This window comes from Loxodonta africana, chromosome X (genome assembly GCF_030014295.1).
Source record: "Loxodonta africana isolate mLoxAfr1 chromosome X, mLoxAfr1.hap2, whole genome shotgun sequence".
NCBI lineage: Eukaryota > Metazoa > Chordata > Mammalia > Proboscidea > Elephantidae > Loxodonta > Loxodonta africana.
The window spans coordinates 63,402,675-63,417,387 of NC_087369.1; the positions used below are offsets into that span (position 1 = coordinate 63,402,675).

At 50.7% G+C, this 14,713-nt stretch overlaps 2 protein-coding genes across 2 annotated transcripts; both read left to right on the plus strand.

The window, feature by feature from the left end:
* Positions 1-397: 397 nt before the first annotated feature.
* GPR173 (G protein-coupled receptor 173) lies at positions 398-2,258 on the plus strand. The gene has a single exon (XM_003420363.3). It carries the CDS (start codon positions 1,126-1,128, stop codon positions 2,245-2,247), a length of 1,122 nt encoding a protein of 373 aa, XP_003420411.1. The 5' UTR covers positions 398-1,125; the 3' UTR covers positions 2,248-2,258.
* Positions 2,259-6,557: 4,299 nt separating this feature from the next.
* On the plus strand, positions 6,558-14,249 carry TSPYL2 (TSPY like 2). Its single transcript, XM_010599908.3, has 7 exons — positions 6,558-7,513; positions 9,056-9,133; positions 9,257-9,368; positions 9,439-9,584; positions 9,715-9,809; positions 10,134-10,960; positions 13,396-14,249. Exons 1-7 carry the CDS (start codon positions 6,731-6,733, stop codon positions 13,506-13,508), a joined length of 2,154 nt encoding a protein of 717 aa, XP_010598210.1. The 5' UTR covers positions 6,558-6,730; the 3' UTR covers positions 13,509-14,249.
* Positions 14,250-14,713: the final 464 nt, after the last annotated feature.

Here is a 14,713-nt window from a genome sequence, read left to right on the forward strand (position 1 = left end):
GCTCTACAAGGGCAGGGATTTTTGTCTGTCTGGTTCATAGCTGTATTCCCAGTGCCTAGAACAGTGCCTGGCACACAGTAGATGCTCAATAAATACTTTTTCAATGAATAAATGAATACACACAAGCATACTTACATCTTTATAGTCACACATACTCCCCACCACACTTAAAGTAAAAGCCAAAGTCCTCATCATGGCCTACAAGGACCTACGTGATCTCACCTCCTATCCCTATCTCCCTCGCTCACTGCATTCCAGCCACACTGGCCTTTCAGCTGTTCTGGAGCACGCTAAGCACATTCCTGATCATAAGTAAAGAAATCCATTTAGCGAGTGGCTACGAGCACTTTAAAAAAATGAAATAGAATAGAAACTAGTGGGGTACATTACAATAGGGTCGGCACTATTTTGTTAAACTTTTGGTTCAGAGGTGTGTGTGTGTGTACATACTGCGTTGTGATGTGAAATGTATTTCTTACTATGAGTGGCATTCAAAAAAGTTTAAAGAACACATTAGGGCTTTGTAAAGGGGAAGAAGGGCTGCAACAACATCGCCACCTCACAGACCCACCAATGGAAAAAACAGGTAACCGAAGCCATCCAGAAAGATGAAGCACCCTTACCCAGCAAAGAGAGGGTAGGACCAGGAGTGGGCCAAGGGCAGGGCTTGACACCAGCTGGGGAGTAATTGGCAGGGGGGAGGGGCACACAGACACACTAACCCTGCTTTCTGTTTCTCCCTCACCTTTCCTTTCCATTGTTTTTCACTGTCTCTTACTCTTGTCTCTCTCGCTCTTGCTCTCCTTGTCTCTCTGCTCTAACTCTCTCTTTATCCCTCTACACTCATCCCCTCCATTTCTGTCTCAATTTCTAACCATTTATATCTTTGTTGCCATTTTTCTATCTTTTTGTTCTCTTTCTTTCCCACTGTCTCTATGTCTGTCTGTGTTTTTCTCTCTCTGTCTCTTTCCTGCCCTCATCTCTCTGTCTGTCTGTGTCTATGTCTCCCCCAGTATCCCTACTTGCAGGTGCAGCCCAGCAAGTTAGCTGATGGAGTCTCACAGGGCCCCTGGAGTACCAGACTGGCTGACCCCATAGGGTTGAGAGCAGCCTCTGCCCCTCAGTATGGCCAACACCACTGGAGAGCCCGAGGAGGTGAGCGGCGCACTATCCCCGCCATCAGCATCAGCTTATGTGAAGCTGGTGCTTCTGGGATTGATCATGTGTGTGAGCCTGGCGGGCAATGCCATCTTATCCCTGCTGGTACTCAAGGAGCGAGCCCTGCACAAGGCTCCTTACTACTTTCTGCTGGACCTGTGCCTGGCCGATGGCATACGCTCTGCAGTTTGCTTCCCCTTCGTATTGGCTTCTGTGCGCCACGGCTCCTCATGGACCTTCAGTGCACTCAGCTGCAAGATTGTGGCTTTTATGGCCGTGCTCTTTTGCTTCCACGCGGCCTTCATGCTCTTCTGCATCAGCATCACCCGCTACATGGCCATCGCCCACCACCGCTTCTATGCCAAGCGCATGACACTCTGGACATGCGCAGCTGTCATCTGCATGGCCTGGACCCTGTCTGTAGCCATGGCCTTCCCACCTGTCTTTGACGTGGGCACCTACAAGTTTATCCGTGAGGAGGACCAGTGCATCTTTGAGCATCGCTACTTCAAGGCCAATGACACGCTGGGTTTCATGCTCATGTTGGCTGTGCTCATGGCAGCCACACACGCTGTCTATGGCAAGCTGCTTCTCTTCGAGTATCGTCACCGCAAGATGAAGCCAGTGCAGATGGTGCCAGCCATCAGCCAGAACTGGACATTCCATGGCCCTGGGGCCACCGGTCAGGCTGCTGCCAACTGGATCGCTGGCTTTGGCCGCGGGCCCATGCCACCAACCCTGCTGGGTATCCGGCAGAATGGGCACACAGCTAGCCGACGGCTGCTGGGCATGGACGAGGTCAAGGGCGAAAAGCAGCTGGGTCGCATGTTCTATGCAATCACACTACTCTTCCTGCTCCTCTGGTCACCCTACATCGTGGCCTGCTACTGGCGGGTATTTGTGAAAGCCTGCGCTGTGCCCCACCGCTACCTGGCCACTGCTGTTTGGATGAGCTTCGCCCAGGCTGCCGTCAACCCAATCGTCTGTTTCCTGCTCAACAAGGACCTCAAGAAGTGCCTGAGGACTCACGCCCCCTGCTGGGGCGCAGGAGGTGCCCCGGTTCCCAGAGAACCCTACTGTGTCATGTGAAACAGGCTGGAAGGCAGGCAGGCAGAGAGAAGGTCATGGCCACCATAATGGGGCCAACAGCAAGGGAGGGTGGAGCCCCATACAGGAGCCTTCCTTTCTGAGCTCTAGCCCCAGCTCCTAGAACCACCCATAGTCTAGGCACTTTTGCCAACACTTCCCAGGGTTAGGACTGGGGAAAAGGTGTTTCTAGTTTTGGGGAGCCTGTCTCTGCCACCTCATTGTTTTCTTCTTCTCCTTCTCCTTCTCCTTCTCCTTCTCCTTCTCCTTCTCCTTCTCCTTCTCCTTCTCCTTCTCCTTCTCCTTCTCCTTCTCCTTCTCCTTCTCCTTCTCCTTCTCCTTCTCCTTCTCCTTCTCCTTCTCCTTCTCCTCCTCCTTCTCCTCCTCCTTCTCCTCCTCCTTCTCCTCCTCCTTCTCCTCCTCCTTCTCCTCCTCCTCCTCTTCCTCCTCCTCCTCCTCCTCTCCCTCCTCCCCCCTCCTCCTTCTTCTTCTTCTTTCTCTATCTCCCTCACCCTCTCTCTTTCGCTCAAGTGGCAATTCAGAAAAAGAAAACAAAATGCAGGTTTTTCTACTAACAGCTGAGAAGACAGGCTTTCTTGTTTTAATGTCCCTCCTTCTGACATTGTCCACAGGAGGAAAATTTGTCCTGTAAAATAGACTTCCGGAGCTCTTATTGCCCCCTCTGCTCCCATGAACCCCTTCTTTCAAGTCCTTTAGTGAGGCGTGGATGCTTTAAGGAGGAATTGATCTAAAGCTTCTGACAAAAGGGACCAAAAAGGGTGTTGGGTCCCAGGAAGCAGGGCTGTTTAATTGCTATGTTATATGCAATGTTGTTTTAGGCTAACCCTGGTCCCAAGCCCAGTATCTTTCCCTCCGCAACATGTCCAGACCTCCCAAGTATTTCTTGAGCTAGGAGGGGATGAAGAGGGGCCTTCAGGGATAGGCCCAGGCTAGATGAAGAGCAGGATGTGAGCTAAACTCCTTGAGCTGACTGCATTCTCTCAAGCTGCCTCCTCAATTCCCGACCCCCAACTCTTCTTTCTGAGGATGGAAATCCACTCTAGCCCCACTAGTGCTAATGTGGGTGCCATACAGGCAGGGGAACCTCCCCAAGGAAGTGTAGGGAGGGAGCTGGACTCCCCAGAGTAGCTGGACCCCAAAGCCTGGAGTCAGAGCAGAATTCAACTCCAGAATTTCTTCCTGGGTTCATGCCACTCTTCTGAAGATGAAAATTTGTTTCAGGCCTTGGTAACTCTTAGAGATATAAACCCCGAGGCACTGTGGACTTGTGTCCACTAGTATCTGACCTCTTTTTGTCCCCCTCAAGCCTCAGGGGCCTCAAGCTCCTCATTAACTGTCCTTGACCTTCTGGGTTCTCAGCCCTAAACTTCCCTCCTCCATGTAGCCCTTTCCCCCTTCCTGCCTCCACCCAAAGAGGAGTAGATTTCAACCAGCTCACCCAGGTGAGAGATCCCAGGCCAGGAGCAGAATCCACTCTGGGCTCACTTCAAGGCCAGTTCTTGCAGATGTGTGAGCCAAGCTGGCACTCCTTTGCCTGGTCTTGCTCAGGATCCCTGTCCCCCTCTAATTTCCAGGGGAGGGATCTGTATTTATCCCCTTTCCCTTCCCTATATAAATCCCTGTCCTAAGTTCCCTTTCTGCCCCATGACAGCCCCAGAACTGGAGAAGCCTTGACCTAAAAAGACTGGGGAAGGCACTCTAGGCAGAAGAGACATTAATGAGCCTGGCTGTGGAGTGGCCCTGGAAAGGCAGGCCAGAGTGGCTGGGAGTGGGGTGTGCCTGTTCTCTCAGTAATTGGGATACCTTTCACAGGGGATGGGGTGGGGAGCCAAGAGTGGATAGGGTATATTCAGGAGGACTTTCCTCCATTTTTTTTTTCTGACTGCCTGGATTCACCATTGGATTTTGTAAATGGAAAAACTGAAATGAATAATGCGATACTGGATGTTTTCTCTTTCTGGCCGTGTTGTGTGCCTGTGTGTCCTGTCTGTGTGACCACATGTGAGGAGGTATGCTTGAGTGAGACAGTATGTGTCTGTGTGACTTTGTGTGGGGAGGCACTCCTGAGGAAAACTTGCCTGATGCACACATGTGAGCAAATGCCAGTATGTGGAGATATATACAAGCATGTGGCGCATCTGCGCACACACACACACACACATACAGCACCTAGGTGAGAAGAAACAAACTATAGTGTGTGCCTGTGGCAGCAAGTAGAGTGGTTGGAGAGATGGAACTTGAAAACTGTGTGTATGTGTATAGCAAGAGGGTAGACTCCTTTGTCACAAGATCTTCCTCCCTTGGCCCAGGTTCTGAGCGTGGGGGTCAGGATACTTGAAAACCCTATCTATCTCTTCCCAAAGCCTGGAACCCTCAGGCACCACCCTCAAACCTTGTCTCAGTCTCCTACCCAAGACTTAAATAAGGTGTGCCTGAAACTGGACCACCATGAAGAAGAGGGACTGGGCATTCAAGATAAAACTCAGGGGAACTGAAAGGGGTAGGAAATACCTCCCTCCTGTAAAGTAATGACTTCTGGAGAGACTGCAAAGTCTGGGATGGGAGCCCTTCCTAAGCGTTCAACTGTATACAGCTGGGACTTTGGTAAGCTTTGACTAAATTCAGAGGGAGGGATGTCACAGGGGAAAAAAACCGAGTCTGGGAGTCTATCCAGCCAGACTGCTCCCTGAGCACTCCATTAATTTACAATCTATTTATTTACTTATTCTCTCAGGTGTACAGAATTGAGTTGACCATACTACTCAGTTCTTGGCACACTGTATCATCATTGGTCCATGCGAGGCCCTTGTATTCTTTTTTTTTTTTCTTTCCCCTTCATCACCCATCCTTGATCAAGTTCCCCCGCCCCACATAGGCGCCCACTCTCGTGTATTTAACGTATGTCCTTCCAATCCACCATTTATGTGTTTATTTACATATATGTGTATCTGTGAAAAATATATGGCATTGTTGTGTTTTAATTTACATAAACAGTATTGTACTATAAATCTTGTTCTGTTTCTTTTTTCACTCAACATTCTGTTTTTGAGAGATACAGCCTTGTTGCCGTATGTAGGTCTAATTCATTCTAGTGGTGCATCTTATACATATATCACATTTTTCTTATCCATTTCCCCGATGATAGATCCCTACGCTGCCTCCAATTCTCTGCTACTACAAGGCTGCACTGGACAGTCTTCTACACATCTTTATAGGGACATCTAACTTAGAGAAGAAACTTAAGCTTGAGGTTGGCAATGTTTTGGCTGAGGTTACAAAGTGAGAGGCAGAGCCTTGATGTGAATCCCAGATCAAAGCCAGAGCTCCACCACCATACCTCACAAGAGCACATCCATCTCTGACAAAAAAAAAAAAAATCTAAAATACAATTAAAAACAGCAAACACTGGGGAGTAAAGGATGGAAAGAAGGACTGTTTAGTAGATGAAGAGATAGGAAGTCCTAGAAAAATCCAGCAGATGAGCTGTATCACATTTTAATGACGCACAGGAAGTTACGATTTTTTGTTATTACTTCTTAAACCATTTTGCAAAGGTGGAAAACGCCATGGCAAAACCTAGCCCCAAACCAATGGCCCTGGGTGTCTAAATTCCAAGCTCCTTTAGAGCAGCTTGGAAACCCTGGTGGCAGTGGTTAAGTGCTACGGCTGCTAACCAAAGGGTTGGCAGTTCGAATCCGCCAGGCGCTCCTCAGAAACTGTATGGGGCAGTTCTATTCTGTCCTATAGGGTCGCTATGAGTCGGAAACGACTCGAGGGCACTGGGTTGGGTTTGGTTTGGGTTAGAGCAACTTGAGCCTTGAGGGGCCATATCAGAGTTCGCCCCAGGCACAGAAGGGGCAGATTTACCAAGTGCGTAGTCGCTGAAGGGAAGGGGGAGAAACGATAGCGAAGCTCTCTCTGTTTTATTTAAGCACATCCTGCTCAGTGCCTGTGTTTGTTTGGTGTTTTGTTGCATTTTGTTTTGTTCTCTGGTCATCAGAACCACCGGTAATTTTCCCAACGGATTGAACATTTGGAGAGTGAGACCCGCTCCTGCACCTCGGCTTTCCGCCCAGCCAATCGCCTTGCATTTCCCTCTCGTTGCTGGAGGAGTCAGCCCGAGGATTGGTGGGTCCAACAGGAGCCAATCGGAACGTGATTACTTGTAGTGTTGGCAAGCAGATTGCTTGAGAGTGGGCTGGGGTCTAGAGAGCGCCGCCGTGGGCGGCTGGCAGCCAATGGCGAGGCAGAACAGGCGCCTTGCGTCTGGGTGGGGGCGGGACATTGGCGGTTGGCGCGGAGGGAGTAGGTTAGGCGCTGTGGGAGGGAACGCCAGAGCTAGGCGGTGACTGCGGCCTGGTCGCGTGAGGTGCGGCAGCTCCACTTCAGGTGTGACTAGCAGCGAGGCCGTGGTGGGAAGCTTAGGGTCGAGCGCAATCCCCTGAGCTTTGTGATCGCTGTCACCATGGACCGCCCGGATGAGGAGCCTCCAGCTAAGACCTGCCGCCTGAGCAGTGCCGAGCTCCCTCAGCGCGACTTGCCGCCGCCGGCGCTCCTTTGGCTGCCTTTGCCTCCACCTCAGCAGCGCCCGAGGCTCCGGGAGGAAACCGAGGTGGCACAGGTGCTGGCAGACATGAGTGGGGGGAGACTGGGCCCTGCTCTGCCCCCGCCGCCACCCTATGTCATTCTGGAGGAGGGGGGGATCCGCGCGTACTTCACCCTGGGCGCTGGGAGTCCTGGCTGGGAGCCTGCAATCGAGTCAGGGTACGGCGGGGCGCCCCCTCCCACGGGAAGCCTAGACACACAGGCTGCTTCAGAGGTTTCTGGGGGAGGCCTGGAAATCGGGTTTCAGGTTACCGGGCCCAGCAGCCTTGCTGTGGAGAAGGCCCGAGAAACCTGTAGCGCAGCGGGGTGGCGGTCCCAGAGGTTAGCTGGTCCAAAGAGGAAGGAAGAGGCTGTTATCATAGTGGAAGAAGAGGATGATGATGAAAAGGAAGGTGAGAAGAGGAAGAGGAGGAGGAGGAAGAAGCAGAGGAAGGTGAAGAAGGAAAGCAGAGAGAAGAATGCCGAGAGGATGGAGTACATCCTGCAGGCACTGGAGAGTATTCAACTGGACCTGGAGGCGGTGAACATCAAGGCAGGCAAGGCCTTCCTCCGTCTCAAGCGCAAATTCATCCAGATGCGAAGACCCTTCCTGGAGCGCAGAGACCTCATCATTCAGCACATCCCAGGCTTCTGGGTCAACGCAGTATCCTTGTCGTCAATACTCATGGACTGGGAGCCCATGACAGGAAGGAGGGGTTGGGGGAGGGATAGACTGTGTGAAAGGGAATGGGTGAGGGCCAGAGATACGGGTGGGCTCACCATCAGAAGAATGACTAGGTTTGGTGGAGGAGGGATGGAAAGAGGGGGGCAAAACAGCAAAGAAGCTGGAGTATAGGTGGCGAAGGGGGGAGGGCGTCACACAGCATAAAAACTGGACCACAGATGAGAAGGTGGGGAGAGGAGAGGCATAGCATTAAAAAATGGATCACAGGTGGTGAAAGGGGAAGGGTAGTGAGGGGCACATAATAGAAAAATTGGACCAGAGATGGTGAAAGAAGGACAGGAGGGACACACAGAAGATAAACTGCCTCAGAGACAGTGAGGCAGAGGGAGAGGAAACGCACATAGCAGAAAAATGAACCCAGAGAGGGTGAAGAAGGAAGGGAGGGATACAGCAGAGAAATACCCAGAAAGAATGTTTAGGTCACACATGGCTCTACAAGCCTAGGTCTCTGCTTAGACAGTAGAGAGACCCCAATCCTGGCTGGGAGCACCTCACATTCGAGGGAAGTGGAATATAGGGGCTGGAACCCCTGCAGAGTCAGGAGAGGAGGAGCCTGGGTGTGGAGAGATCAAGGAGTTAAATGAAGGAAAGGGAAGGGTGGAAGGAATCCCATTCACTATTGGTGCAACATGTTGGGAACACATGGGTTAACATCCTGAGAGAGCATTACATGGATACAGACCCTTCATATCCTGATACAAAGCATCACATGATCACAGGTTCTTAGCACCCAGACACACAACAGCATCTGGAAACAGGCTCCCAACAGGCAGATACTGTACACAAAATCATGTGTTCATGGGCCCTTAGCACCGAGGCACATGACATCACATGATCATAGGCCTCCAGCACACAGACACACAGGATCATATGAACACATTTCCCCAGCCCCGAGACACAGCTTTACATGGATACAGGCCCTTAACAACCAGACACACAATATCATCTAGACACAGGCCCTCAACACCAAGACATGCAGTAGCATATGAACAAAGGCCTTCAGCACCCATACACATAGTATTTTGTGGACACAGGACCTCAGCCAGCACCAAGACACAGCATTATGTGACGGTGGGCCCTCAGCAGCCAGGTGCATCATCACTTGACACAGGCCTTCAGCCCTAGACACATATCTTATGAACACAAGCCCTCAGCACCCAGAGATACAACACCACGTGGGCATAGCCCTCTCAGTATCTAGACACACAGCAATTGTATGAACTGTGGCCAGGCCACTTAACAGATGTTTAACACTGCATAAGTGTGGGTGCTCTCAATGCACAGGTAACATCATGGGAATAAAAGTACGGGTCATATCCCAGGACCCACTTGCTCCACACAAATCACGGGAACAGAGGAGCAATCCTTTTGCTCCAGCCTCTTCTCTGCCCTGTCTGGCCCTTCTTTCTTCCCTTCCTCATTGAACAGTCAATCCTTGACCTAAACTGCTCCCCTCATCAGTTCCTCAACCACCCCAAAATTTCAATCTTGATCAACCAACGTGATGAAGACATTTTTCGCTACTTGACCAATCTACAGGTCAGGCCAAAGAAACATTTGGTAGTAGGACCAGGCAAGAAGTCTGGTCCTTGGAGGTGGTGGGGTGGGAGTGGGAGGGGCCTTGGTGTGACAGGGACAGATTCTACTATTACCCCTGAGCAGGTACAGGATCTCAGACATGTCTCCATGGGCTACAAAATGAAGCTGTACTTCCAGACAAACCCCTACTTCACAAACATGGTGATTGTCAAGGAGTTCCAGCATAACCGCTCAGGTAAGAGGCAGTCCCAGGGCAAGTCCATCCCCTTATCCAGTCCCCTCTCCATAGCCTCATCTCCCCCCAGGCCGGCTGGTGTCTCACTCCACCCCAATCCGCTGGCACCGGGGCCAGGAACCCCAGGCCCGCAGGCACAGGAACCAGAACACCAGCCACAGCTTCTTCAACTGGTTCTCAAACCACAGCCTCCCAGAGGCTGACAGGATTGCTGAGGTAGGGCCCCTCCTGGCATTGGCAGAGAGGGCCTTGCTAGCCCTGCCCCTGGGTACCTAGAGAAGTGGGAATACACGTCTGGGGCCTATACTTGTGGTTTTGTTCTTCCTTTTCCCCTGTCTTTCAACAGATTATCAAGAATGACCTGTGGGTTAATCCTCTACGATACTACATGATGGGAGAAGGGGGCTACAGGGCAAACAGAAAGAAGCAAGAGGAGTTAAGGTGATGGGGGGTTGGTGGCTGAGAGATGGTTTGTTAGGGATCAGGAAAAGACTAGGTTAGTGTCACGCAAGATTTATAGAGCCAAAAGGCACCTTTGAGATAATCCAGTCCAATATGTTTTACAAGTGGGGAAATGATGCCCAGAACTAGGATGTGATTGGCCTAATGTTACATAGGGATAGAAATGGGACTCTCCCCACCCCAGCCTCCTCCCTGGGAGCCCTTGTAGCCTACTGGATCCCCAGTTACCACCTTTCAGTATCTTCCCTGGGTACACCCCCACACACACACCAACCCCATACTTAGCCCCAGGCTCCCCCACAGTAATACCAAGGATGAATGTGAGGTGATGATCCTGGAAGATTCTGACAACTATCAAGCAGTGAAAGACATTATCAGCGAGACCTCAGACAGTGATTCAACATCCGACAATGAAACCCTTTATGACATCAAGATCTCTGACTTCATGGAGACGACTGACTACTTCGAGACCACTGACAATGAGATAACTGACATCAGTGAAAGTCTCTGTGACAGTGAGAGCCCTGACCACAATGAGAGCCCTGACAGTGAGACCACTGATAACAATGAGAGCACCAACAGCGAGACCACTGATAATGAGAACACTGACAACATTGAGAGTGCCAATGACGAGAGCCCCAGCAACAACAGTGAGAACCCTGAAAACAATAACAAGAATGTCAATGACAATGAGAATCCTGCTAACAATAATGAGAGCCCTTACAACAATGATGAGAACGCTGATGGTAACAGCGATAAGAACCTCAGTGGTGATGATGAGAGCCCTGAAGGTAGTAACCAGAGCAACAATGGCAACAACCAGGGCAGCAGTGATAGTGACAATGAAGGAGATATCGAGGGCAGTGATGATGAAAATAATGATGGCAATGAAGGTGACAGTGAGGGCAGTGATGATGATGGCAATGAAGGTGACAGTGAGGGCAGTGATGATGGCAATGAAGGTGACAATGAGGGCAGTGATGATGATGATGAAGACATTGAGGGCTATGAGAATGACTTTGCAGACCCTGACAAGGATCAAGATAACAGCAACAACCAGAACGACAATGAGATAGAGGACATCTCAGAAGAAGAGTCAGAGGAAGAAGAAGAGGAGGGCAATGAGGAAGGTGAGCTAGACCCCTCTTGCCTCCCCATCTCTTCTCTCAGAGAAAGGCTGTCAGGGGGCAGGGGATCAAGGCATAAACCCAGTCTGCTCTCCTGGAGCAAAGAGAAAGCATTCTGTGCGGCTTTTTAAACAAAGCCCAGGGAATGTTTAACTTACAAATCTAGCAAAACCAAAGAAACGGATTTCAGTTCTTGCTGATGGGTAGACAGGATGTGATAGAGCAAAAGACAAATGAAGAGTGGAAGGACAATTCACACACACACACACACACACACACACACACACGTGCATGCACATGCGTGCATGAACACAGAGGAAAAACAGTGGCAATCACATTACAATTCAACACACTCTGTACCCAGCCCTGTCTTTCGGGGAACTCCCAGGTTTGTTTGGGGGTGGATGTGTGGAGCTGAAGTGTACAGTACACTCTGTGAGCCCAGAGGAGGAAGCAGCTAATTCTACCTGAAGAGTGGGAAAGGGGATAACTAGAGAAGGAGGTGACATTTCAATTGGAAGCTGCATTCATGCTGAGGAGTATTCCCTGGGGGAAGGGATCACATGAGCAAGGACCTGGAAGGGTGAAAATACGTAGTACAAGGACCCTTCACTAGTTCTGAAAGCTGCTTCTCTCAAAAAACAACTCAGTGGTCAAATATGCTGGGGAAATACTGCACACAGTAATATCCTCTTGTAGAGTCACGTGTACATTAGCACCTTAAAGGTTCTGAGAAGTCCTGTTGTAAGAAACCTATTTAACTTTATGGAACTCAGCATTTCCCAAACTTCTTTGACCACAGAAGCCACTGTTCACTGCTCACCACAGAACACAATTTGTGAAATGCTGAAGAAAGGTTGCATGTGGGATTTGAGAGAAAAGGGCAGATTTAAGGTGACTCCCAGGTTTGTTTCAGACCTGGATGACTGGTGAAAGGAGGTTGCATTTCCTGGGATGGGGAATGTGGGGTGGTGGGATTGGTGGGGTAGAGGAAGGAACGTGAAAGTTGGAAGGGCTTGTTAGAAACCTAGGTACAGGTGGCTCAGAGGCAGGTAGTTGGTTATATGTCTGGGAATGAGGTGGAGACTTGGAAGTTGTAAAGAAAGGGGTTAACAAGCCAGAGCAGTATCCTAGCCCTAAAGCCACTAACATTTAAGGGCTGGGGAGCATTATGGGTTCAGTTAACATTAATGAAGTGCTTACTATGTGCCAGGCACTATTTTAAGTGCTTTTCTTGTTTTAACTCACTTAATCCTCACAGCAACTCCTATGAGGTAGGTACTACTCCCCACTTTACAGATGAGGAAACTGAGCTGTGATTGGGTAGAGGTAGGAGAACCGGGTGATGGAATCTTGCGTTCAGTGCCTAATTCTGCTGAAAGGTCAAGTAAAATAAGGACTGGGATATGTCCATTGGATTTGGGGCTAAATAAATAATTTATGACTTTGTTGAGAGTAGTTTCAGGGCATCAGTGAAGCCAGATCACGGGAGGAAGGGGAGGATAAGCAGGGAGTAAGGTAATGGAGTCAGAGTGGTAGGGGAAGAGGATAGCAGGGGGCAGGCAAGGAGATGTTTGAGTCTGGCTGTAGGCATACAAAGGAGGAGAGGTAGACTCCTGAGGAAGGTGGGGTTTTTGGCCATGGGTTCCCTGGCAAGCTTCCACTGAGGGCAAGGGTGGGGCACAAAAGAAGAAAGCATTGTGAATGAATAGATGTTGACTCAATCTATTTTCAGGTAAAATAGGGAAACAGGTAGTTGTGAGTCCTCTTCCACCTCCCACCTGATGGTATCTGTTCTGAGAAGGGGAGGCAGAGCTGTCTACCGATTCCTGGAGTGGGAGGGGGAGTAGGGAATTGGGCTGAAGAAGACAGACTTGGTCCTCTTTGGACCAACCTGGGGAAAAGGAGTACCAAAAAAAAAAAAAACCCAAACCCACTGCCGTTAAGTCGATTCTGACTCATAGCGACCCTATAGGACAGAGTAGAACTGTGCCATAGAGCTTCCAAGGAGCGCCTGGCGGATTCAAACTGCCAACCTTTTGGTTGGCAGCTGTAGCACTTAAACGCTGAGCCACCAGGGTGGGGAAAAGGAGTAGGGGAGGTTTATTCAGTTGTGGTTAGAGCTCAGGAAGAAAAGCACACTGAGACATAAGGGAGGAGAAAAGGCTACTTTCAGAGGTGTATCAGTCTTGACAGGACAGAGACAGGGACCCCACCCTGCCTTCCTGCTTCCCTTCCATCCCCCCTCACTCTGTGAGCTTGCTTGAGTTCATACGTACACTCTTGGCTGCTTAAGCACGCAGAGGCGCGTGGCAAGTGGTCCCAGACCTCCAAAAGCCCTGGCTATAGGCCCTGTTCCCTACTGGATTGACATCTACCTTGCCCATCTATAACCTTCTTCCTCCATTTTCCCCTCCTTGCCTCTCTTTCCCATACAGGCAGTGAGCAAGACAGCGATGACGAGGCAGGAGGCGAAGACTCCGACGTGGGGGAGGTGCTTCAGGCCCCAAACTCTTGGGTCAACCCAGAAAAGTGGGGGAAAACAAGATAAACTCCTTACCCTTGGTGGGGGGAGCCTCTGCATCCACCTCCCCCTTCCCCTTTGCCCTCCCCCTTCCCCTTTGCCCTCCCCCTCATCTAGGGCCGTGTGGCCCCACTTTGCTCTTCTGGGGGGTGATCGACGTTTTACACAGGTTTAAAATTAATTTTTATGGTTTAGTAATTGCAGTTCTTATTTTGGGGGCGAGGGAAAGGGAGACTCCCCCTTCCTTTCGCCCCCTCCTCCCCCATAGGCTTCTGTGTGCTGCTAAACGTATTTATTGTGTTGCCTTTGCCAGGGCCTCTCAATCTCCTAGTCAGTGCTTGTCCCAGCGCCCACTCCCACCGTGATTCTAGAGTAGACACCCTGATCCAGAAGCTGGGAGGGCCATTGTGGCCTGCGTCACAGCCACGCAGTGGCCTTGAGAGGGCTCAGCTGCCATTCTGTCCTCCCAAGCCTCTTTCCCGCTTCATCCCTCTCCTTTCCTCACCATTCCCCTGCTAGCCCTCTTGTCGGTGCCAGGCCACTTAGCCGTTCCTGCTTTCCCGCACCCCTCCCCCCAGAAGCCCCGCCTCGTTCTCTGTGAACCCAGGTAATCGTAATAAAATTCTAAGCAAATTCGAAGTGCTGCTTCTTGTCATTTGTCCCGCCCAGTGCGCCGCCCTGAGTAGCTGGTCTCCCCTAGCACAGGTGCTCACGTAGCCGCTTCATCTGAGCAATTACAGGCAAGATTGTGGTTGCAGCGGGATTGGCTGGCCCGGGGCAAATTCCGCCCAGCCGCCGAGGTGCTTCATCAGACCAATGCGAACTGCCTTGGCCAAGGACTGGGCGATGCTGAGGAAGCCCTTATTGTCCTTGGCGGCTGCAAGGTACTCGGCGGCTAGCGAAGAGCGGCCTGCCCCTTCTCTCACTCAGGCGCACGAATGCCCTGCGCCCTAGAATATTTATTTAATGGTTCATCTTTTCATTTATTGTGCGTCAGATTTTTCCTCAGGCCTAAGTGTAAGCTGGGCGTGGGGGAACCAGAGGAATCCATTTTTCTCGCTCTCATGTAATGGAAAAATATATATATACCAGTCCAGGCATCACAGCCGTGTTGCAGAAGCGCTCTACCCTCTCAAGGAGAGGGTGCAGTGTCCCTGGACCTGGGTTTGGGAAAGAAGGCAGGAAAAGATGGCCCAGGACGAGGAGCTTGTGTGCGCAGACATAGAGATAAG

Bases quoted from the DNA above. Each gene is read 5' to 3' on its own strand.
- TSPYL2 (XM_010599908.3), top strand. From the start codon at position 6,731: ATGGACCGCCCGGATGAGGAGCCTCCAGCTAAGACCTGCCGCCTGAGC. The intron at 9,134-9,256 runs GTCAGGCCAAAG...ACCCCTGAGCAG, and splicing joins GCTACTTGACCAATCTACAG to GTACAGGATCTCAGACATGT. The intron at 9,585-9,714 runs GTAGGGCCCCTC...GTCTTTCAACAG, and splicing joins AGGCTGACAGGATTGCTGAG to ATTATCAAGAATGACCTGTG.
- GPR173 (XM_003420363.3), top strand. From the start codon at position 1,126: ATGGCCAACACCACTGGAGAGCCCGAGGAGGTGAGCGGCGCACTATCC.